Genomic DNA, 26,316 nt, shown 5'->3' on the forward strand with positions numbered 1-26,316 from the left:
CTCGCTCACTAACAACTAACAATTAACAACTAGCCCCCTGTCCTGGACAGCCAGCCTAGATCGTTGAGGTGTGTGCCCAGGAAAGCATGCTTGAACCTTAATTGGATATAAGCACGAAAATAAGTTGAAATGAATGGTTTCTGGCTTGAGCAGGAGATCTGATGATTGTCAGAACCAGTGTACCACAACAACTTGCTCTGATTAACTACACGCGACGACTCTTTATCGCCGTGTATATAGGTAGATCCTTTTGGACGATAAAACAAAACAAAAACGCACACGGTTACCGAATGTATAGCCATTCCCACCTAGTTCACTTGAAAAACTGCTGTGCATTATTATCGATAGCTTAGGCTTTTCTTTAAAGGAAATCAGTTTTTGTAAACCAGCTCACAAAACACCAACTTAATAACTGCATACTAATTATTTGCTGTATACATTTGTAAATTTAAAGTTGTTTTTTTTGTTTGTTTGTTTTTTTTATTTCATTTCACCATCTATGTTCAGTTTCTTGTTTGTTATAATTATATCCAATCAGACCAACCGATAAACATTATTAGTAATTATTGCTAACTTTTATTCTTCCGGGCATAAAAGTGTAATTTGTAAAACGAATTATGACAAAAATACATTGTACTAATTCCATTAGTACCATCTAATAATTTAGTTATATACTCTGAAATAATAATATTTTATATCAATTGCAGAAATCTGTCCATATAAATGTCTTTTATCACTAAATTACTTCATTTATTTTCACAGTAAATTATTTTTGTTTCGATAATATAATATGTTTCATTTTAGGTTATCGCCACAACATGGTAGACGCGGGTACGAGCTTTTATTATTTGGGTTGTAATTATTTAATTATTGAGTAAATTAAACATTTGATGTTGTTTCATAATATATCGCCAAAACTAATTGATATTAATATTACAATGAGTTGTATATTGTTTCATTGTACAAGTACAGCAAAACAAAAATCGTAATACTCATTATACTGGAATATCAAAAGTGAAACTTTCACTGAAAGTTCGAAGCGCTTCGTCGCCTTCGAAGTCATGACTCCAGTCGTGGTTAACTTCAGTGTCCTCTTTCATTCATTTATACTTATTTTCGTGCTTATATCCAATTAAGATTCAAGCACGCTGTCCTGGGCACACACACCTCATCAATCTGGGTTGTCTGTCCAGTACAGTGGTTATTGAGAGAGTAGTGTAGTGGTCTTTACTCAAAGACTTGAAAGAGTCATTAAAAGTCGCTCTGGCCTGATGCTTATAAAACTTAAAGTCTAGACTTTAATAAAGTCCACACTTTAACGTAATGCTATTTCAATGGCGTTGCCATGACATTAAAGTCTGAACTTTATTAAAGTCTAGACTTTAAGGTTTATAAGCACGGGGCCAGGTACATACCAGCCTTATGTCTGATGGCTTAACCACGACACCAGTGAGGCCAGTTATGTCTTCAAACAATATTCTGTTGATATGTGTCATATGTTAATGTTACCAGGGTGCTCTTATGCAGGGTTGAAAATTAGCAGTCGTCCGGTCACCACAGGCGACCTTTATTGGCTAATGGGGACCATTGATTTTACGGTTTGTCGAGTATAGTACCAGTTAAAAAAGAAAAGCACTGAAACTAAATCAAATGTGACAAAAGATGCCGCATCTATTTTGACAGTGCCAGACTCAGTTTCTGTGGTTTAGGGTCTGTCGAGTATAGTACCAGTTAAAAGTTAAAAAAGAAACGCACTATTAAGTATCTGAATCTCAGCACCATCAGGCATGATTGAAAATGCAAGTATATTACCAGCAATAAGTGTGTTCCAACTAGGTCATTGAACTCTGTTGATTCATTGCAGGGACCACTGGATTGCATGGGGGTGACAGCTTATACATTGTTGAACCATTGCTAATGCCGCTATTGTGTAGTATGAATGTCTTATTTTTGTAAAATGTTCAACATACATTCCTACTAGTCACGTGAAGTGTTATGGTTGGCCTGATGATGAGATATTTGTAGATATACATATATGTAGAGAGAGATTGTTCCAATAGTTTAATCAAATTTCCTCTTTAATTTATATTGATAAAATATACTACCCTTTTCTTGTGCCGAGTGGCCTAATCAAAAAGAAAATAACTATACTGATTTACTTGGGTTTGAAAGGAAGGCATTCGGTCTTGGTAACAGATTTCCAAATACAAATGATGCCATTATTAAAAAAAATATTTTTAATTGTATATTGCATTAAATATATTCTGACACTTTGATGTAATATAATTAAAAGATAAAGATTGAACTGGCAGGTCACAGCGGATTGACTATGCTGTATAATATATAAATTGTCATCCTCTTACAACCCCATTGTCCTTAATCGTGAACATGTTATTCACATGTTAACTGTTGCATCACTCACTTTCAGTCAATGAATACCGCCATTGGTATAAATGAATCTTACAGAATATTGGCAAATGAAACAAATAACCAATGCATCATTCAGATTTAATTACAATCCAGAGTTGCAAACATGTTATGGAAAATGTTGTGGACATTATTTTTCCACAGCATGTTTTGTGCTGTGGTAATTTTCTTAATTGAATGGGTTGGAATTTGTCCAGCATTCTTAAAACGGAAACATCATATATCTAGTTTACGTTATGTTAAGCATATGCAAGGTGAAGTCATTGGAATACTGATGGCATTCAAATTTGAAATTAACTGCCACCAAATTAAATCACACATTTTTGGAGGGGGTGGGGGATGATGCCCCAAAAAATATACTGTACAGTATTATAAAATAAATTGACTTGAACAGGACAGCAGCTATGGAAACAACACCACCGTATATTTTTTCGGGCAATATTTAAAACCTTTTTTGTATTTGTGTGTAAAAAGTGTATTTGCCTAATGTATGTTTTTATTGTATCTCTAAGCAGATCTCATTCGTGATGATGGCACTAGAATTGGAATAAACGACAGAATTAAAAGTAACAATTATTTTGGAACGGTCAAATTTATCGGAGAAGTTGAATCCACAGAAGGTTTGACATTTGATATTCTCTTTCTTTTTAAAATATTTACATGGGTTGAAATTATTTATTTTTCATGTTATGTTTTGGTTGTAAATTTATACACGGACAGATGCTTGATTTTGTTAACAGGTGAGTGCTATTTAGAAAGAGGACACTTATAGTTATAATAGTATTTTAAAGTCTACTGCCTAATATTATATTTAACAATCTTTGCCAGAAATACCATGCTAGCCAGGATATTGCATCCTACCTACTAAACAAATAAATTGGTTACAAACATTTGTTAAATATTGGATTTTAGAGCATTTCTACATTTGGAGATCTATGTATGCACACACACACACACACACACACACACCCCTTAAATGATGACGACGGCAATATACATGTTAATATTCCAGAATGGGTTTCACCTGTTGGGATGTTTTCCATCAATCCAATGAACCAAGGCCTCATTCCATAAAATGATCTTAGCCCTACTGTTATAAATACCTACTATCATCATACATACCTACTATCGTCACAATTTCCTGCGATTGCCAGCTACTTCCACGATGCAGGGTAGTATACTATCATCATAAATACCTACTATCGTCGTCATTTTCTGCGATTGCCAGCTTCTTCCACGATGCAGGGTAGTTTACTATCATCATAAATACCTACTATCATCACAATTTCCTGTGATTGCCAGCTTCTTCCACGATGCAGGGTAGTTTACTATCATCATAAATACCTACTATCGTCACCATTTCCTTTGATTGCCAGCCTTTTCCACAATGCAGAGAAGTTTACTATCATCATAAATACCTACCATTGTCACCATTTCCTTCGATTGCCAGCCTCTTCCATGATGCAGAGTAGTTTACTATCATCATAAATACCTACTATCGTCACAATTTCCTGCGATTGCCAGCCTCTTCCATGATGCAGAGTAGTTTACTATTGTCATAAATACCTACTATCGTCATCATTTACTGCGATTGTCAGCCTCTTTCACGATGCAGGGTAGTTTACTATCATCATAACTACTATCGTCACAATTTCCTGCGATTGCCAGCCTCTTCCACGATGCAGGGTAGTTTACTATTGTCATAAATACCTACTATCGTCATCATTTACTGCGATCGTCAGCCTCTTCCACAATGCAGAGTAGGTTACTGTCATCACAAGTACCTACTATCGTCACAATTTCCTGTGATTGCCAGTCTCTTCCACATTGCAGAGTAGTTTACTACTGTGAAACTTGTCTAAACCGGATACCCTTGGGATCAAGTAAAAAGTCCAGTTTTAAGAGGTATCCGGTTTAGAGAGGTTCTCTTATGTACAGATACAGTAGAATCTCGTTGGCTCAACATTGGAAGGTTCGATCAAACAGCAATGCTCAAACCAAAAACGAAGTCCCGAGTTTTTTGTTCAGTAAACCCATATATTAACTGATGATAGGTCGAACACGTCCAGGGTTGACTATAAGCCTTCACTCGAACTAAATTATTGGTCCCGTCTGTGTCATTAGCTATATTTCCCTTGAACTGGTGATACATCAAATATCAAATGGAAAACCACTGAAAAGGACCAACAATTGCCGCGCTTGCGCAGTTGGTTATTACAACCTGTGGATTATAATTATTTAGGTGGAACGAGCTACAGATGAATCAGAGAATCGCAACAATAGGCATGCAATCCTTTCGTTGCCATACCTGTCATGTTGTGTGTTAAGCGGCTCTCGGTAATAATCTTTCAAGTGCTGCTAGTGTTACGGTACCTGTTTGATGAACCATGATACCAATCAAACAATTAGTGCACAAAATGGCCTTGGCGTGAAGCCTTATTCTGAACACGTCTACAAGACCAGTTTTAAATAAAACGATGGGCGAGTTACACAGCTGTCATTACTTCAGCAACCACACATTTAATTGAATCCCACAATCGGTGTAATTTGTAATAAATCCTTTCACTCTGATATTTTGCTATATAACACATTGATGAAATTTTTAAGTTTGCAGTTATCCAAATAATATTTATCTAATTCAACTTTCTAACTGATGTTACGGAAATATCCAATGTTGTCCGAATGGCTCTGTTGAACTACCTGATGGGTCGAACACTTTCTCGAGCACAAACGGGGTTCGAGCCAACGGGATTCAACTGTATTTAAAAAGGGGCCGCAAAACATGTCCGCTTTTGAGGGAATTCCGGTTTACAGAGGGTCCAGTTTTGAGAGGTTTCACTGTATCATCATAAATTACAGTGAAAATTTACAGATAATATCAGGCAGTTGTATGCCACTAATGTAGTTATATGATCTTCTTTTTTTTAAGAAGGTTATGAACTCGTTTATGTTAAAATGAATGTAATATACGCAAAATACCGTTTATGAAACTCGGCGTTTCTTATTAAATCTTAAAAATGTGTTGAACACTGGGAGATAACTCTTGTGACTTATGTATTTTGGCAGTTAATGTGAATTATCACCTTGTAAATAAACTGGCAAAGTTACTTTGCGGATGTCTGCTACCATTGAATACATGCAAGATGTTCCAGATAGTCTGTAACTAATGTAATATTTAAATTATTCACATTGAAGATTTTAATTGTAAGAGAAGCACTTGCGACTACCATAATGTTGCTTTGTAGAACGGTTGTAAAGTTTACCTCTGCCAGCTGTAAAATTCACCTTTTAGTGACTATAAATAACCTTCCTGTCTTTGATCTTCGGTGACAGGTTTACCTACGTTTTGAAACCCTACAAACTTTAAAAAAAAAACATTTGTTAAGTATTGTTTTTATCTCCGCTTCTGAGAAGTAATCATCATATCCATTATAAATGGTTACTCTAGTATTCCTTACTACATTATTCCACACCTGTTCAACCAAAATCAGTCATTAAATGTAGTAGCATCAAATGTAACATTTTGTCAAATTTTCAACTACACACAGCAGTCAAGGTTATATTTATCAGCTGCATGATATAAAGTGGACATGGACATAGTACTGAGTAAATATAACTTCCAATGTTTACTATGTTGGCAATTGCATATTAAATATTTGATTCTCAAATGTTTTAGGACTTTGGTTGGGTGTTGAATGGGATGATCCACAACGGGGAAGACATAATGGCATTCATAATGGAAAGCAGTACTTCACAACAAAGTAAGTACTTACGGTAATGATCTAAAATATTTAATGTCAGTATGTACAAATGTAGGCATAGTGCAGTAGAAGATTCAGACCTGTTCTAGCAGCCACCTGTATTAAGTAGCAGTTCTACCTGTGTTATTAAGCAACATTTGTATTCTCCAAAATCATCTATGATCTAATATAGTATTAATTAAACAACTACCTGTCTTAAAAGGCTATTTTTTGTTTACTCTCATTGGTTGCAAGTGTCTAAAATACCATATCAGACTTTCTGCCAGAAAATAATTTGAGGATACACAGTAAATGCAAAACAGATCATAAGTGCCCCATCCAAATGATTATGGGTTTGAGATATTTTGAAATTGGACGTCACAGTTCATGTACATAGACAAATTTTAAACAGCAGTTCTCTTAAAGGGACAGACTGTAGTTTTTAAACACTAAGGCTTATTTTTCACCTAAACCCTAGTTTCAACCCGTAACAATGGACACTAAGTTTGGTTAATTTACAAACCTGTAACAAATTTGGATACAATAGTCTGTGACGTTGAAATACACTTAAAAATAGACAATAATCATTACTTCTCAGACGTACATGCGTTTTTATAAAATGAATAATGCATTATTTGGTATTAAAAACACCAGGATGACCAGAAACACTTCGGTTGTATGGAAATGGATAATGTAAATAAAATAAAAGTAATGTTTCATTTCAGTGATCATAAATGGCTCTAATAGTGATAAATATGCCTTAATGTTTAAACACTAGGGTATGTCTTTCTAAAAATTGTGAAAATGCATCCATTAATTTCCAACATTTTAGGGTATGTAATTTTACTCTTCATACCCACTGGCAAAATTCCTATATATGTATGATAATGGGTATGTAATGAAAGTATTGGATACTAATGGGTATAAAGTGAAAGTATTGTGATAATTAATTTTGTAAATTTCACGCAGACATGCTACATCCGGATCCTTTGTTCGTCCAAAGAAGGTTGAGCTTGGTGTGACATGCTTTGCGGCACTGAAGGACAAATACGGACGGATAAATGAAAAGAATGCTGGAGTTGATGTTGAGGAACTCTATGTCACAGGTTCTAACAACCAAATCACTGTTGTTGAAATGGTTGGGGCAGAAAAAATCAACATCAAACAAAGGTAGTGACATTATTTCATAGTATCGCAGTTAGGTAACAACATTTGAAAAGTTAGTAAAAACCACATTTACTACAAAGACACCAAACATATCTAAACTGCTGTGCTTCTTTATACTGAATGTTCTTCAAATGTAATCTGTCACTATTGTTAGTACTAAAGTCAGTCATTTGTTTTTCAATAAATTATGGTACATGTTTAAAAAAACACATTAAAAAAAAATTGCTTTGTTTTGATGAATAGTGGACAAAATGTAGGTTTGCATTTTTATTTTCCTAGCAGGACTTATTAATTAAAAGACTGGTATATCTAAGGTCTATGGGAAAGTCAGTATAAAAGATCTCTTGCTACTTTATGGAAGGAGTAGCCTTTGTAGGAGTAGTATTTGTGGCAGGTGCGGGTTTCCTCTCTTTGCCAAATGTTAGAATAACCATGACATTGCTTGATCTGGGGATAATAAATATTAAAAAAAAAAAAAGTAATGAAAAAAAATAAAATAATAATAACCATGTTAGTAGAGGTGCTCAGTATAAATACCGCAGTATAAATATTGAACGATACGTATCATGATATTTTAATAGCGTACTGGTATATTGTGCTTATAGTCACACAAAAACTACCACTTTAAGAAAAGAAACAATAGCATCACTTGTTCCAAACAAATCTTGAATGACTGGATTATAATTTTATTAAGATATACAAAATGTAAAATTAGAGCACTTTATACATTTTACTAATTGACAATTGGTCTTCGCAATATTGTCGTGGTATTGCAATATATTACAATAGGAACATTTTAGCATTATCCATCACTATACGTTAGTTGTAGTTTAAAATGTGCTGAGGTGTTAACAAATATATTTCTTTCCTTTTTGTAAATCTAATTGACTGACTAACCTAAGTGGATTTTTAGATCTATTTTTTATCAGATTGCTTGTGTGTATTTTTGATTTGTTGATCTCTGCTTACAGTAAACTAGAAAATCTGACCGATGTGATGTTAACAGATACAGGTGTATATGGTGCTGGACCACAGAATGACCTGGAGAAATTCACACCAAATATACGAGAACTGGATATCTCGAAAAATCTAATATCCTCATGGATCGAAATAGTAGAGATTTGCAAACAGCTTGAGTATTTAAAACTTCTTGATTTAAGGTATGGCTTGTACTCTGTTAGTTTAACACATCCAGATCAAAGTAAATTTTAGGTTAATGTTAATTTTTACAACATACAAAATAAATAATATATTACTACCATATTTTTATATACACAAAGAATTATATAAATATTAGACATTTAATGTTGGTATGGATAACAAAATGTATGTGGATGAGTGATATTGGAAGAAGTGGAAAGTTGTTTTTATTTTATAAGCAATTAATTATTATTAATATTTTTTTATAAATAATGTCTTTGTGTAACTATAGTAACCCATATAAAGTAGACATTCACAACTAATAGTGTGTAATTTTATTGTGGGGTGATGAGGTTTATTTGTATGTTGGTTAAAATCTCACAGTTTGTGGATGATTGTTTTCGTTCATATCCCGATGAATGTAAAAGAAATATCAAACAATCCTTAAATAAGTGTTAGTAGGATATAGACTGGTATATCAAAGGTTGTGGTTTGTGCTGACCTGTCAGTGGGAAAGCGCATACAAGAGATCCCTTGCTACTAATGGAAAAGTGTAGCAGGTTTCTACTCTAAGACTATATATCAGAATTACCAAATGTATGACATCCAATAGCTGGTGGGTGATTGATAAATCAATGTGCTCTAGTCGTGTCATTAAAAAAAAAAAACCTAACTTTTTTGGTATAGACAGATGATTGTTATATTACAGAGTGGTCTGTATATGACAGGTTCTTCTGTACGTGGTATACTATTGTTTTTAAATTAGCATTACTGTTTAGTAATTATATTGAAATTGCTATATTAGTATTGCCTAGTTTCACAGTAGTTATGTCAGTAGTCAGTTATTACAAACCTGTGCTGGTATATTGTTCTGTTTCTTATTTCAGTGAAAATTATCTACAGATCCCAGAAAATCCTCATACTCTTCAGAATTCATTCTTAAAAATTAAAGTTTTGTGTCTAAACAAAATGAACTACACGTGGCAGCAGGTAAGTTCTTTTGTTTCAAAAAGACTTTTGACTTTAACACTTCTCGTTCTAGCCAGTGCACTGCACCTTGACGGGTATATCAAAGGATTTGGTATGTGCTATCCCATCTACGGGACGGTGCATGGAAAAGATCACTTGCCACTAATGGAAAATGTAGCGGATTTCCTCTGTGTCAGAATTTATTTGACACCCAATAGCCAATAAAGAGAAAACTTATGTTTTTTTACTATTAAACAGATGCTTTATATAAATTTTATTGAGTCCCAAACATTATAAATAGGTAATTTGTTAGTGCTAACTAAAGACGGGCTTTAGCATATAAATAATAAAGAACACTCACTCTTGATTTGTATGAAATGGGATAGGAAGTGAAAAATAAGATGCCTGTTCACATAGCTGATCTTGGTGATATTTCTTAAATACACAATAATACCCACATTTACAGGGTGTTTACTATGTCTGAAATAAAGTTGAATTTAATTAATTGTTTATTCAAGAATATGATTAGTTATGGAGCCATTTTATTGCTGCATTTTTAGGCCTAATCTAGACTTGAAAAAGACTTCTCCCTTTCTGGGAAAAAATGAAGATATTTCATTAAAAAAAATATGCTAAGTGGACATTTACTTTTCAGTTCGAATCATATTTACTTCCAGTAACAAAAGTTAAGTGAAACAATTGAATATTTTCATTAACACATGACAGTATTATGTAATTCATAATTAATGTGTTGTTGTGTTAAAGTGAAAGTAATAATGAGTATTTTCTGGCATTACCGAAATGAATCTGGTCGCTGCAAATGTGGCACGGCATGCATTAATGTACAGTATCATGCCAAAGTTAAACAATAGACCAACATGGTGTTTAGTAAGGTATGACATCTGTCTTGACATCTCTTGTTTTTGAAATCAGATTAGGACCAACATATTTTAGTGTCTTCGACTTCTCAGTAATAATTCTATTGCTTGAGCCATCTTTTGGTGGAAAAAAAAGACCATTTTGACAGCTAGATTAAGGCCTATTAAGCTAGATTATCTGGCTAATACAAAATGTAATTTAGCTTCGCATTCACCAAAATCCATTGAATTCCTGTTAAACTCTCTATTTATTTGAACTTATATTCATATTATTGATATTTATAATATTGATAATTAAATTATAATTGTTTTCTGTAATTTCTTGCAGATTCTGCAATGTAGTTCTATGTTCCCGTCACTAAAGCAGCTACACATGCATTCCAACTGTCTGTGTCGCCTCTCAGCTCCAAGCACTGAGCTGCAGAAAGTTGTTTTGTTGAACCTCGAGTGTAACGACATCTCACAGTGGGATGAGATTCTCAAACTGGCTGATTTACCCAAGTCAGTTCATTATTTAAAAATCATTACATACATTTATTAATACCCAAGTCAACTCATTATTTAAAAATCATTACATACATTTATTAATACCCAAGTCAGTTCATTATTTAAAAATCATTACATACATTTATTAATACCCAAGTCAGTTCATTATTTAAAAATCATTACATTTATTAATACCCAAGTCAGTACATTATTTAAAAATCATTACATACATTTATTAATACCCAAGTCAGTTCATTATTTAAAAATCATTACATACATTTATTAATACCCAAGTCAGTTCATTATTTAAAAATCATTACATACATTTATTAATACCCAAGTCAGTACATTATTTAAAAATCATTACATTTATTAATACCCAAGTCAGTTCATTATTTAAAAATCATTACATTTATTAATACCCAAGTCAGTTCATTATTTAAAAATCATTACATACATTTATTAATACCCAAGTCAGTTCATTATTTAAAAATCATTACATACATTTATTAATACCCAAGTCAGTTCATTATTTAAAAATCATTACATACATTTATTAATACCCAAGTCAATTCATTATTTAAAAATCATTACATACATTTATTAATACCCAAGTCAACTCATTATTTAAAAATCATTACATACATTTATTAATACCCAAGTCAGTTCATTATTTAAAAATCATTACATACATTTATTAATACCCAAGTCAGTTCATTATTTAAAAATCATTACATACATTTATTAATACCCTAGTCACTACATTATTTAAAAAAAGCCATTACATACATTTATTAATACCCAAGTCAGTTCATTATTTAAAAAATCATTACATACATTTATTAATACCCAAGTCAGTTCATTATTTAAAAAAAGCCATTACATACATTTATTAATACCCAAGTCAGTTCATTATTTTAAAAAAAAATATATTTCACGAGGGACATAAATTTGATAATAACTGGTACCGAGTTTGTTATTCTATTTATTACCCCAACTATAGGGTGGAGTTTTTTTAAGCCTTTTTTTTTTTTCAATATAGTCTATATCAGCTACACTTCCATGTATATAGAAACAACGTAAACTATTTTACTGTTATGGGTATTGCTTTAACATTGTATTTTATTCACGGTTCACAGATAATTTTCAAAACCAAAGTTCTATATATTCTGTAAAAAAAATCTATAATGAGTTGCATAAAACTACCATTTTATTACAAGTTTAACACTGAAACCAGAAAGACGTAAACGCAAACGCTTTAAACTATGTGACGTCATTGTGTATGCTTTGCCAAATCGTGATGACGTCATATTTAGTATCCGACACGGTGATTGGTTTGTTGGTGTCAAATCTTCCAATAGTAGTGTACGTTAAACCAATGCATGATATGATTTTGATTTTCCCCGTTATGAGTGCTTGTTGGGGTAATTAATTCATTTATACCCACTTCATTTCATTATTTAACCTTCTGACTACTAGATTAATTTTTGACAAAATCCTTGTTGTGTGTGTACAAGTTTATAACTTTTTTGTTTGTTAAGTATGCTTAATATTTGTTACGAAAGTTCATCTTTTTATCACTGACATGTGCAATATTTTATTTTTCAGTCTTAAGACACTTATTATCAGTGATAATAATATAGAAAAGATTTATTTTCCAAATGTCGCTAAGAACGGGAAGACGACTATGTTTAGGAGTTTGGAGCTCCTCCTGGTGAACAACAACAGAATCAGCGAGGTGAGACCTGCCGAAATTACTGTATGATACACTTCCTTCTGTTTGATACCCATTGTTTTAGTTACTCGTTACAAAAACCCATTTATAACATTACGGCTGTTCCAGGAATTATGACATAGGAAGCGTAGGAGACAGCTGAATTTTATGAGTTATGGGTATGTAGCTTGTTTGTTTAATGCAGTAATACCAGAGTTGTTTTATTTTATGTGTCAGTGGTGTAAATATCAGTATAATTTCAGTCTGACTAAATATACTTCATTTCATTTTCTTAGAAAAAGATTTAATTTTAATTATCTGTGTATTTTTACTTACGTATATTGACGTTTAAAATAAAATAAACTATACAGGGCTTGAAATTGTATTATAGAAAACCAACAACTGGTACCATGAAATATCATGAAGTTCAGCATCAAAACATCACAATATACTTCGCAATACATGCAAAGTGTTTGTACGGTGATTTCTAAATTGGTTCTTTTTTATTAGCCACAATATTTATCAAATTATTCAAATTTTATGTATGTAAAGTTTCTTTTGGACAGTATAGAATAGTTTAGTTCATTTAAGGATTGAAGCATTTTGGCATTGTATTTCTGAGCTCCATCCCATGTCTTAATGTGTTACGGCTATTTCCAGTGGTCAAGCATTAATGAGCTGAACAAGTTGTACAGCCTGACTGAAGTCCAGCTAAGAGGCAATCCACTTATGAGCACGAACAGTGATGAGACCGTTCGCCAGCTCTTAATTGCCAAGATCGGTGGGCTGCAAACTTGCCAAAAGACACAGGTACAGTATATCTTATAATAAATGCTGCTTCATAAAATACTATTGCATCCAGACAGATACACACTAAATGCATCATTTTATAGTGGCATTTTGTTGTGTGTTTATTCTTGATGGTGTTAAGAGTTTTTTTAAATATGTGTTAATACAGTGATTGCTTTTTTTCTGCTTAGGTACTTTTTGGCATTAATTTTATTCACATTTACAATATGTAAATCCACTAAAAACTTATATAACCATCAATTCAGTTTTCACATATGGATGTTATTTTGTTAGTTTAGTTTACGTCACTTTGTTAGATGATTCCTACTAAGTGTTTGCATATTTAGCCTTATTTGATTTTTGATATTAAATTTGTCTAAATAAACTACAACTATTATATAAATCTAATTTGAAATCTGGAATTTGATGTGGTCTTTCAAGACAAATTGACCTACCGTATATCTTCGCCTGTAAGTCGATCTCGGCTATAAGTCGAGTCCCTAATTTCAAGCCCTGAAAACGTATTTTTTTATTGACCCGTTTATAAGTCGACCCATGAAAAACTAATTATAAATATTGAAATATTTCTTATTTTCAGCACATGAGAACAATAATATTTGAACAAAAGAAAATTATTTTACAAACTTCGGTTTTCACGCTTTGTACATCGCAATATAATCAGACTATTCCAATCAACCTATCATTATTACATAGCATCAAAACGAAATATTCCCTTAGTAGAGAGTTAAAGCTGTTTGACTGTTACTGTATAGTACTGTACAGATGGTTTTGTGCACAGACAACAACTTTATTTATAAACACTGACAACAGATCACTACGATAAAACTGAAAGTATCACGTTTTGCCGCCATATTAATACATGTAAGGAGGATAACTCTGGAAAGTACACTGGTTTTTGTACCAAATGATGTGTGTCCCTATTGCTCTAGATAGTGAACTGCAGAGATCAGTCTATTTTAAGGGAAAGCTCAGTAATATTCATGAAGTTAATCACCGCCAAAACATTGTTTGAACAACCATTAATGCCAGTGACCAGATTTCAAAATAAACTCAGGCAACAGGTAGTTAGTATTGTTTACATTTTTACTATTAGTGATGACTGTTAATTTAACTAAGTGGACTGTTGGCTTGGCATGTGAGTGAGATCGTACGCCTTTTCGCATAACTAAAACCGTTCTAATGCCAAAAAAAAAAAGGTTATAAAAAATAAATGTGTCAAATTAACATATTTGAGTATAAATACATGGCATACTTCAACAATAAAACATGTATAATAATCCCCAAAACTAATATTTTTTGGTAAAATTTTTTTACCCTCTTATAAGTCGACCCCCCAAGTTATAAAATAATTTTTGGGTGAAAAAAATTTGACTTATAGGCGAAGATATACGGTATATTTTTAGCCATATTTGATGAATCAGAAATATGTTTTAGTAAATTGTACCTGTTAAACAAATCCAATTTGAAATCTGCAACTTAATACTATTTCCAAATACAGAATAACCAACCCTTTAACTTGATGCAATATCTACTTTCTCCATTTATTATCGGTTCATATTGTTGTAGGTGTTGGCAAAAGAAAGACGTGGTGCTGAGATTGACTACCTGAAACGTTTCGGTCCTGACTGGGTGAAGGCTGGTGGGAATGAAGACTCAGCGAAAAACAATGTTAGTCCAGAGTTTCTGCAGCAACATCCTAGATACATGGAACTCATACAGAGTAAGTTCAGTTTTATAACTTGACAAATGAACAACATCCTAGATAAATGGAACTCATACAGAGTAAGTTCAGCTTTATAACTTGACAACTGAACAACATCCTAGATACATGGAACTAGTCCAGAGTAAGTTAAGCTTTAAAACGTGACAACTGAACAACATCCTAGATACATGGAACTCGTACAGAGTAAGTTCAGCTTTATAACTTGACAACTGAACAACATCCTTGATACATGGAACTCGTACAGAGTAAGTTCAGCTTTATAACTTGACAACTGAACAACATCCTTGATACATGGAACTCATACAGAGTAAGTTCAGCTTTATAACGTGACAACTGAACAACATCCTTGATACATGGAACTCATACAGAGTAAGTTCAGCTTTATAACTTGACAACTGAACAACATCCTTGATACATGGAACTAGTACAGAGTAAGTTCAGCTTTATAACGTGACAACTGAACAACATCCTAAATACATGGAACTCGTACAGAGTAAATTCAGCTTTATAACTTGACAACTGAACAACATCCTAAATACATGGAACAATTGCACATCTTTAGTGTTAGTTTTTTTGACTGGTGTTCATATTTAGTTTGTTATCGCAATATTGAAAAGAAAACGAAAAAAAAAAAAGTCTAAATTTGTGGAAACATTATTGATGATATAATTTGCACATGGGTTCAATGTTGGACTACCGGCCTCGGTGGCGTAGTGGTTAAGCCATCGGACTACAGGCTGGTAGGTACAGGTTCGCTGCCCGGTACCGGCTCCAACCCAGAGCGAGTTCTTAAGGGCTCAATGGGTAGGTGTAAGGCCACTACACCCTCTTCTCTCTCACTAACTACTAACCAACTAACAATTAACCTACTGTCCTGGACAGACAGCCCAGATAGCTGAGGTGTGTGCCCAGGACAGCGTGCTTGAACCTTAATTGGATATAAGCACGAAAATAAGTTGAAATGAAATGAAATGTTGGACTTTATTGTTTAATGAATTATGAAGATTTTTAAAGGATACATTTGCCGAAAATAACTGTCAGTTAAAAATCAGTGATGATGTTTTCTGATTGTAAAGCTGGATGGATAACAGTTAATGGTACATTTGGGATTGATCAAAAGGCAATGTCTGTAAGATCTATCTTGTATTTTCATACACTTTAGAACCAGTCATTAAATAATATCTGCTCTAATGGGCACAGTGTTTTTCATAATCGGTGAAAGTTATTACTGTAAACTGGATTAATATGTTTGTTTTTTTCTGCAATGAAAATAATGCATACATATAAAGTTTATGACTTGAATGTGGGTGGGGACGATGTAAAATATATACACACACATCTCCCTCCCCCTCCCCACCCCATTTACAGTATTCAATTACAAATTGTTTTATAAAATTTAAGAACATTTCTAAAACTTGATAATTTTAAAACTGTGCAATGTGCTCATGTTATAATTTCTATATATTAATTCCAGAACTGGGTGCTCCAGAAGAATCTGAAATGAAACCAGAATCAACCAAACTGAAGGATCATCTTGTACGTTTCCTTTTCTAATCTCATTCACAAAGGATTTCTACTCCGTAAAGCTTTGAATACACTCAGTGGTTTTGTTTATTCATTTCTATGTTTGTAACAATGGTTACTGGTGATTTAATACAGGAGCTTATTGTGTAGGTTTGTTCAAATTAACATACTACTTAGGATAACTAATTTAAGGAATTTATTATTTGTTACCAATTTGTTTGGTATTGTGGTTTCAAGTTGTTATGTTCAACAATTTATTGCATTAAATGTATGAGCAGTAACATTTCATTTTCATGACAAGTTTGTACCTGATTTTTATTTTTTAAATTCTTTAATCATGATTACTGTATTTTCTAAATAGGTTGGTTTACATTTACCTTATATATACATCAATGTGGTCAGTTTTTTAATTGAGAAATATTTTGTTTGTAATAAATCCTTAACAAGAAACAGATATAAAAATCACCTGTCCTGATCATCCCGACAAAGGGACTGTTCAGAAGAAATTACCACGTGAGTATCACATTGTGCAGTCATGTTAGTTCATAGTGTCTGGCTTTTCTTAGCTTTTGTAAACTTTCACACCAGTGAAATATCACCTATAGTCCTTCCCACAGGAAACACCTTTTTGTCATACTTTGGAATTTACTACAAGTTATTTATTTTTGAAACGAATGTTTTTTAAATTGTACACAAATATAGTAATTTTTATTTTTTATTTCCAAAACACTTAATTTCAGTTTGGCATAAGAAGAAAAGTATTTACTTAAAACATTTTTGTAGGATGGGACGGATTATAACTGTAGATTTAGTTATTCACAAAGTGTGTATCATTAAAGCTAAAATTCCACATGCAATTCCCACCTGGTATTCATTAACAGTGTGCCAAACCAGGATTGCAATTCACAGACTTCATAAGTGTCTGTTGCAATATGTAGTCAATGTTTTTCTAGTAAAAGAAGGAAAAAGTAGAGAAATATTTGTTTAATGACACATCAGCCAATTTTTAACTATCATAATGATAACTCTACCAAAAATGAGCAAAAATGATGAGTTAGCACATACCATGTAATTTGGCACACGGGAATAACCATGAGTCCACCAAGGATAATCAATCCTACAATCTATTGCATCTCAGGCTTTCTACAGGGTGTGACGTAGCCCACCTGATGCACAGTCTGTAATCAATCCACACTGGTAGCCCATTGGGCTATTTTTCGTTCCAGCCAGTGTACAAGGTTCGCACATGCTTAAAAAGGCCCTAAATTTAAAGGGTTGCCCTAAAAAGTCCCTATTTTGATGATCTAGCTCTAAAAAGCCCTATATTTGACGGGCAAGTTCACTAAAGACCCTAAATTGGGCCATATAAGCCCTGAAATTGATAGACATTTTTCTTCTTCCGGAAACATTAAATAAATTGCCAAAAATACATCGATATCTACATTCATTTGTTGATCTCAATGCTCGCTCGGACATTGGTGTGTGAATAATGCCAAAATGATAACAACGATTCATTCTTAAAACATGTTCGGTCAATGTTCGGTATTGTTCGTAGAAGGATTCATTCGTAACTTTCGGGGAGCACATGATTGGTCATTCTAAAACGAAACACGTTTCATTGGTCATTGCAAATGGTGGACAGCATAGTTTTAGTCCCTAAATTTTACTTATATTGACCCTAAAAGTCCCTAAAAAGCCCTTAAATTTAGGTTTGAAATTTCTGTATGAACCATGGTGTACCATGACTGATATATTAAAGGTTGTGGTATGTGCTATCCTGTCTGACAGATGATGCATATAAAAGATCCCTTGCAACTAATGGAAAAATATACCAGGTATCCTCTCTAAGACTATGTCAAAATTACCAAATGTTTGACATCCAGTAACCAATGATTAATAAATTAATGTGCTCTAGTGGTGTTGTTAAACAAAACAAACTCTTTAACAATCCTAGAATCTATTGCATCTCAGGCTTTTTACGATCAAGTAAATCCCACCCACCCTTCAATAATATAAAATATAGTTGATTTAAAGATGTGATAATATTTACCATAGCTAATATGCTATGGTGCTCAAATTAAAAAACCACAAGTACAATTTAAACCATTGTTTTATCATTAAATTAAGTGCATATGTAATAAGTGTAAGTTTGAATATGTCATTTTACCTAAAGTTTAGTTTAAGTCTGCTGTATGGTACAAAGTTAGTGTTATTAGATTCCCCTGTAATTCCAACATAAACTATTTTCTAGCAGATCTCTGAGAATCGAAAACCCATTTATGGGTTACACAAAACAAATTCAGGTAACCTCATTTCTGTGTCACTCACTATGACCATGTAACTGATATCACTCCCTATGACCATGTAAACGATATCACTCACTATGACCATGTAACTGATATCACAAATATAATGGGTTATACAAAACAAGACTTGTGCAAGTGTTGTGCGATAAAATCAGCATTCTCGCAATTTTCAAATCTCTGTCTAGTGTGGAATTTTATTTCTAATATATTTTTGATATTTTTGGCAAATAGAATATTTTACATTTCAGCATTGACTTTTGTTTCAGAGACAATGACAGTTCAAAAAGTGAAGGCTCTAGCTAAAAGATTATTCAAAATCCATGCAGCAGATGTCACTGTGTCGTATGTTAGTCACAGGGTGAGTTTTTATGTAGTTCTTTGAGAATGTGCAAGACGAAAAATACTGATTCTTAGTGTTTCTTCTTCTTTTTTCTTCTTTTTAGTCTATCCATTTACTATTGGGGTTTTGTTTGTTGCACGATAATGTGAGTTATTATTTGAACAATGTGAAAAATTAAGAGTTAATATGACTTTTGCTTTTGAATTTAAGTCTCCTAGATATATCATTTCTGTTAGGTTAATATTTATTTCCAATCAGTATTGTATCGGTGAAGACCTTTTTAAACAGTATTAACTGAAATACATATGCAGCTGTGTCATAATATAGGCTTTATAAGTTAACAAGATGGTCATTCAAATAATATTTCTTTTCACATTACCTGTCCTCAAACAAGGGCACCTCTCTCCTCCTTGCTTGTCTCCCTCCCCCCCCCCCCCCCCCCCCCCCCACGCAAGTGGTCTGGTCCGAACATCCCAACAGCCAATGGGATGGCCTAAATTCTTCTACTGCATACTGCTCTCTAGTTCCGGTCACATGACTGTAACTTCCTTCTTTTTCTCTTCGCTAAAGGGTCTGGACGTCCTTTTGCTTGCTCTGTTTTGGAGTCAAATTTTTTTTTTTTATAAGACCTTTCGTTTTGTATTCGTGTTTGGGTGAAATGTTTTTCACCTTCATTTTCGTTAGCTTTCGTTAGCTTTCGTATTTCGCTTGACTTTCCAAGCGTTTAATTACATGAAATGTTTATATCGTCGTGTCTTTATTTACCAGCTTTGTGTTTGTGTTATGATTGGTTTTTCTTTCTTTTCACAAATTGAAAAATTATTATTATCATGTCTGATAATGTTCAGCGACTAGTTCGAGCGTGTTTACGCTGCAAGAAGTTTACTGCCGGCGGCGACCCTCACGACTTATGTCCGGGTTGTCGTGTTCCGTGTGGCCTCACTTTAAGATGCGACCTTTGTTCGGGGTTGTCTGATGTCGAGTTCGCGGCTTACCTGAAGGTGGTGTCAGCGAGGACCAAGAAGGTGGAATCATCGCCTTCGACTGCTGACTCTGTGGCGGAAGTGTTACATTCAATTCTACCAACCATGCTGAAAGAAACAATGGCATCAATGGCGATCTTACCCAAACCGGCGGGTTCGGGGTCAGGTCCAGTTCCAGTCCCCTCTTAGGGGGTGCGGCTTCTTCAGCTCCACCGATACCTAAGACTTCAGATGACAGGCCTGCGGTCTCGACGCAGCCCTCTAAGAAGCCGGCTCATGCAGATAGACGTTCTACGGACTCCAAGGCGGGGAAGTCATCTTCGGCGCATCGGAGCCGGGACCGTAGCCGTTCCCCATGACCTGCACGGCTCCCTACGGGTTCCATGGATCGTCAGCGCCGACCTTTGATTGATGTGACTTCCAGGGCCTCCGAGGGTTCTCGACGGGACCGTGGACGGTCCGGTTCACCGGTGGCTTCCATTTCAGCAGATCGATTGGCCTGTGCTCGAGTGCTCCGAGACTTTGGGGATGCAGCGCCTACAGCAGTTTCTATCATTGATGAACCTGACTCTACTGACCATATGACTATGAGGGATTGCTTGGCGGCCGTCTATGACATGTTGCCGTCCTTGCCACATCCACCAACGCCGTCCAAGAAGGGACCAACACCGATGATAGTGACTGATGTCCCTCCGGAAGATGTGGTTATTCGTTCCTTGGCAGCCGGTACACTCATATCCGACGTGGCGACAAATTTAGACCGCACCTTTAAAGAGACAGCGTCCTTTGTCGCCTTCCCGTCTTGGAATCACCGTATGTATCCGGTGTTTGACATGCTGTTTAAATATGGGGCTCCGTCTTTGGATGAAGATGTTCACCGTCTTGGGAAGTCTTGACGGACAAACAGGTCCAAGCCATGGATACTGCCCAGAGACGTTGCTTGTTTGTGTTGTCTTACTTGAACGTTTTTCTTGCTGCGATGGCCACCCAGGCAAAAGATGCACAGTGCTACGCGCTGTTTTAACAATCGGCGCAGATGCTGGCTTTCCTGACGTCTTCGGTTACCTCTATGTCATCAATGTTGATGCAGTACCGTCGCCAGGCTTATCTGAAAAAGTCAACCTTGGATTTCCAGCATAAGAAGGAGCTGTTAGCTCAACCGTGGTCCGCAACAAAGCTGTTTGCAGGCAAGGTTTCTGACGTGGTTACGGCCAGTGATAAAGACCAACAGTCGACAGCAACTGTCAAAGTTTTACAACTTATTTCGATGTTGGAATCCACGAAGCGAAAGTCTACGTTCACTGCACAACCACCATCTAAGCACTGGAGAGGTTCCTTTCGAGGTCAACCTTTCTGGACAAACAACCATCCGGTCCTCCCGCTCGGACCCAGGGGAAGCCTGGCCGACGTTGACGCCAGCCAACCAATCTTCAGATTGTCTCAACCTACGCCCGCCCCTGATTTTGAACCAGAACAACGACTCGGTTTTGACGCTTCTGGTGTGCAACACACCGGTCGAAATATCCATGGTCAGAAGTCGACTTCGCCATTATTGGCGAAACTGGAAGACACTTTGCCAAGATCCGTCCATTGACCACTTCACCTCGAGAACCGCGGCATTCTGTATGACAAGTCAAGGTCCTACAGGAGTCCGTCAACAAACTGGTGGAGAAGGGAGCCGTTCGCAGCATTTCGGAAGCAAGCCTAACACCCGGCTTTTATTCGGACATCTTCCTCGTGCCGAAGAAAGAGTCACCGGAGCTGCGAATGATCCACAACTTGGCGTTTTTCAACGACCACTACCTGCTTCCTCCTCCGTCCTTCAAGATGTTAACGTGGCGAGATGTCTTTGCCGTGATCAAACCGGGGGATTGGCTTGCCTCGCTAGATCTCAAGGATGCCTACCTTCACGTTCCGATGCATGCCGATTGTCATCGCTACCTCCGGTTCGTACTACAGGGTCGGCATTACGAATGGACAGTCCTGCCCTTTGGGATATCCATAGCGCCATGGCTGTTCACCAGAATCACGACTCCGATGTCCCGCTTCCTGCATCGCAGAGGTATATCGTTTTACCCGTACCTCGATGATTGCCTGATGAAGTGCCAGAGCAAGACAGGGCTTACTGCACATGTTGCCTTCATCATGGATTTTCTCAAGCATCTGGGTCGGATTATCAACATCGGCAAATCTCGACTGGCTCCCACGCAGTCTCTACAGTTCATAGGCGCTTGGCTTCGACCCGACCTGGTCTTCGTTCAAGTCCCTCTAGACCATTGGGAGAAGATCCAGACTATGATTGCCTTAGCCCTCACCGCTCCAATGACCTTCCACGGTTGGCAGAGTCTCCTGGGTCTCCTCACTTCCGCCCAGATTTGACACTCAGAGGTCGTCTCCAGTTGCGGCGCTTGCAGATGTTTCTCAACCCGTTTGTTTGTTTCAACAATCCGGACTTGATCATCTCGCTCCTGGGCAATCTACGCTCCAGCCTGCGGTGGTGGCAGCTCCGATCGAACGTCTTAGACGGTGTCTCTATGCGGCCCTTCCTAGCCACTCATCACCTGTTTGTCGATGCGTCACTGGAAGGTTGGGGAGCCCATCTCAGCAACCAGACTACTTCAGGGCTGTGGTCTCCTGGCGAACTTGGACTCCACATCAAACTGCTAGAGTTGTTGGCAGTCTACTACGCTATTCTTCATTGGCGACAGATGTTGACAGGGGCCTCTCTCATGGTGGCCACAGACAGTACCACCGCGGCGGCTTATATCAACCGTCAGGGCGGAACCCACTCCAGCAGTCTGCTGCAGTTGACTTATCGTCTCTACAAGCTGGTCGACGAGATTCCGCTGCAACTTCGGTCTCGCCATATTCCAGGGGTTTCCAATGTACTAGCCGACACGCTGTCACGGCCGTCGTCTCCACAGCTGACAGAATGGATGCCAAATCCCGAAGCGTTTAGATGGGTGTGCGACAGACTTTGGACACCAAACATTGATCTCTTCGCCACACGATTCAACCATCAGCTGAGGGTTTACGTGTCTCCGGTGCCAGATCCCGAAGCTCTGGATCTCGACGCCTTGGCTATCAGCTGGGAACAGATGGACGCGTACGCTTTTCCTCCACCAATCCTCCTTCCAAGGGTGCTTCAGAGGTTTCAGCTGTACCATTGTCGCCTGTTGCTCATTGCTCCGATGTGGCCATCCAGCATGTGGTATCCAGATCTAATACGTCTTGCCGATCCACATCCTTTACCACTGCCAGACTGGGATCATCTGTTGCTGCATCCCACGTCAAGACTATACCATCCACGTTCGCAGTTGTTCCAACTGCACGCATGGACTTTATCTCCAAGAGTTTGAGGAAGAAATGTTTTTCTTCGCAGTCCACGGCGGCCATTTTGAAAGCGCACAGATCAACTACTACTGCGGCTTACAACGTTAGATGGCTTTGCTTTCACCGATGGTCTACCATCGCTGGGTATGTTTCGGTCATCTCTACTGTTCATGATGTCGCTACTGGAACGAAGTTATCGGGTATTCCTGAGATCCATAAGATGATCAAAGGGTTTCGTCTTGAGGATCAAGTACATCGGTTTCGGCCACCAAGATGGGACCTGAATCTGGTGTTACGAGCATTATCGACCGCACCTTATGAGCCGATCGAATCCTCTTCCCTGCAAGACTTGATGTGGAAGACGGTGTTTTTACTCAGTTTTGCCACGGCTGCCCGTGTCCCAGAACTCCATGCTCTCGATGTGGACTTGGTATGTTTTCACCGAGATCGTCGTGCGGTCAACTTGGGGTTACTCATGAACTTTGTTGCAAAGAATCAGTTACCAGACCAAGCACCTCGTTCGTATGTTGTGCAGGCCCTCTCCTCTATTGTTGGTCCAGCGGACGTTGAGGACTTGGCGTTGTGCCCTGTCAGAGCCCTGCACCAGTACATCGAGAGGGCCAGATCTTTTCGACAACATCGCAAGAGACTTTTCCTCTCCTGTAACCAGAGTCGGTTGAGGGATATTATCAAGAACACGGTGGCCACCTGGATCCGGTCTTCTATCCTGACTGCCTATCAGAAGGAGGGTTTACCTGCTCCATCTGCTACTAATCCGCATGAACTCTGTGCCTTGGCTGCCACGATGTCCCTGCACTGCAACACACCCATTCAGCACATTATCACTGGTTGTTTCTGGGCTACGGACTCCATCTTCGCCAACTATTATCTGAGGGATATCTCCACAGAAGACGCTGAAGGGTTCCATCATCTGGGTCCGGTTGTTGCTGCACAGACTCTGTTGAATACAAGCCGTCCTCATCGCCGTTGATGTCTGTCTGATTCTGGGCTGCATACCGAGATGTCCATCGAATCGACAGGTGAGGATTGCTTAGACTTTTGTTCTTTTGCACAGTTCACGCACTGGTGCCGGAACTTTTGTCTCGATAACCTTTACCCTGCACTGCATGTGATTATTTTTGTCGTTATTGAACTAACAGTTCTTTGGTGTACTAGACAGAAAACACTCGGGGGTCTTGTTCTGTTCAATGTTCTGACGGATGCACCTCATTAGGTTGTCGCTTGTTATTACTAACACTTCAATACGTGAGGGTTACCTAACACCTGCATCCCTGGTGGCTACGTCTTCCCACCCTGTCAGAACCAGCATGAGATGTGGCTACCGCCTCCTGGTCCTTTGTTCTAGGAGCCGCACCTGCCACTGCTGACAGATGCCACCATTTTGGTTGTTATTACTAACATTACCTGCATTGGTCTGTGACGGGCATCCCTAGGAGGAGAGTTTACCAAGGTTGGCTTTATTCTTCCACTAGTCAGCCTCTTTCCGGTTTGGGGAGTTATCACAAGCATCTACGGATCTCGGCACCCACCACCATCTGTTGAATGCTGCCCTTGTTTGAGGACAGGTAATGTGAAAAGAAATGGAGAAAACTTGGAGTGTTTTCTCTTTTATAGATACATTACCTGTCCTCAAGATTTTATCCCGCCCGGGCCTCCCCGCTTCCTGTTCTCCGTGCGATGCGCTCAGGGAAAAAGAAGGAAGTTACAGTCATGTGACCGGAACTAGAGATCAGTATGCAGTAGAAGAATTTAGGCCATTCCATTGGCTGTTGGGATGTTCGGACCAGACCACTTGCGTGGGGGGGAGGTGCCCTTGTTTGAGGACAGGTAAAGTATCTATAAAAGAGAAAACACTCCAAGTTTTCTCCAATGTGTATTCTGTGTGCATGCATGTTACATGTAAAGCAGTCATTTATATATAAATTAATGTGGATTTTTTTTATCAGTTTATTTTTATAGTATGAAGTTGTATTCAAGTTGTGCATTGTGAGATTAGTTTTGTTCTTTCAGATGTCAAACTAAGTTTTACTATCACATAACATTGTCCTGATAATAAAATGTTATATTTGTTTTGTTTCAGATGGAGGGGCCAGAAATAGAGCTGGATAATGAATTAAAACAGTTGTATTTTTACTCTATAGAGAATGATGACATCCTTCAAGTGAAGTGGTGATTTTAAAAGGACATGTAGACAATCTAATGTTAATGTGTGATCCAAGAACCTAGTGAATCAGTGTAGAGATTAAATCCTTGCATGGAACTGAATGGCTTGACATGATATGGCAGGAATCATTAACAGTGTTAATGCAGTTGTAATACAATTTTCTAATATTTTTTTAAAAGTGCTTATACTTTAAAGTACTGTGCACAAAACTGCTTTCCAAACCAAGACTTTGACTTTAGTAGAAACAACTCTATGCCACTTAGCACTGGAAGTGTATGATTGTGAATTGTATCATCATCAAAACAATGGACGGACGCCCAGTCTGACTGATAGAACATTGTGTTGAAAAAATATTGATATAGACAATATATCTAAGAAAGAATGTGTTTTTTATGCAAATGTAACAAATCTGATCCCTGATGATTCAGTGCTAGCAAATACAGTTCAAGGAGCTGTTAAAAATTTATTGTTGACTTTTGATTAAAAACATTTGGTATGAAATTAAAATATTTGGCATATCTTTTTTTATTGACCAGGCGCGGATTTAGTGGGGGGCCCAAGGGGGCCCGGGCCCCCCCTATTTTTGGGGTC

The 26,316-nt window shown here is 36.9% G+C and overlaps 1 protein-coding gene across 1 annotated transcript; it reads left to right on the forward strand.

Annotated features, from left to right (window-relative positions):
* Nucleotides 1-779: 779 nt before the first annotated feature.
* LOC121371701 (tubulin-specific chaperone E-like) lies at nucleotides 780-26,232 on the forward strand. The gene is made up of 14 exons (XM_041497791.1): nucleotides 780-831; nucleotides 2,943-3,047; nucleotides 6,104-6,188; nucleotides 7,137-7,337; nucleotides 8,306-8,494; nucleotides 9,362-9,464; nucleotides 10,650-10,822; nucleotides 12,416-12,545; nucleotides 13,182-13,331; nucleotides 14,898-15,051; nucleotides 16,529-16,594; nucleotides 17,032-17,091; nucleotides 19,151-19,242; nucleotides 25,642-26,232. The coding sequence occupies exons 1-14, from the start codon at nucleotides 819-821 to the stop codon at nucleotides 25,732-25,734; spliced, it is 1,614 nt and encodes a 537-aa protein (XP_041353725.1). The 5' UTR covers nucleotides 780-818; the 3' UTR covers nucleotides 25,735-26,232.
* Nucleotides 26,233-26,316: the final 84 nt, after the last annotated feature.

The sequence above is a fragment of the Gigantopelta aegis genome, chromosome 4 (assembly GCF_016097555.1).
Source record: "Gigantopelta aegis isolate Gae_Host chromosome 4, Gae_host_genome, whole genome shotgun sequence".
Taxonomy (NCBI): Eukaryota; Metazoa; Mollusca; class Gastropoda; order Neomphalida; family Peltospiridae; genus Gigantopelta; species Gigantopelta aegis.

What these genes read in the sequence shown, in the direction of transcription:
- LOC121371701 (XM_041497791.1), top strand. An exon ending in AAACTGGCTGATTTACCCAA is followed by an intron (nt 10,823 to 12,415) that starts GTCAGTTCATTA and finishes TTTATTTTTCAG; the next exon opens with TCTTAAGACACTTATTATCA. An exon ending in ACAACAACAGAATCAGCGAG is followed by an intron (nt 12,546 to 13,181) that starts GTGAGACCTGCC and finishes GGCTATTTCCAG; the next exon opens with TGGTCAAGCATTAATGAGCT.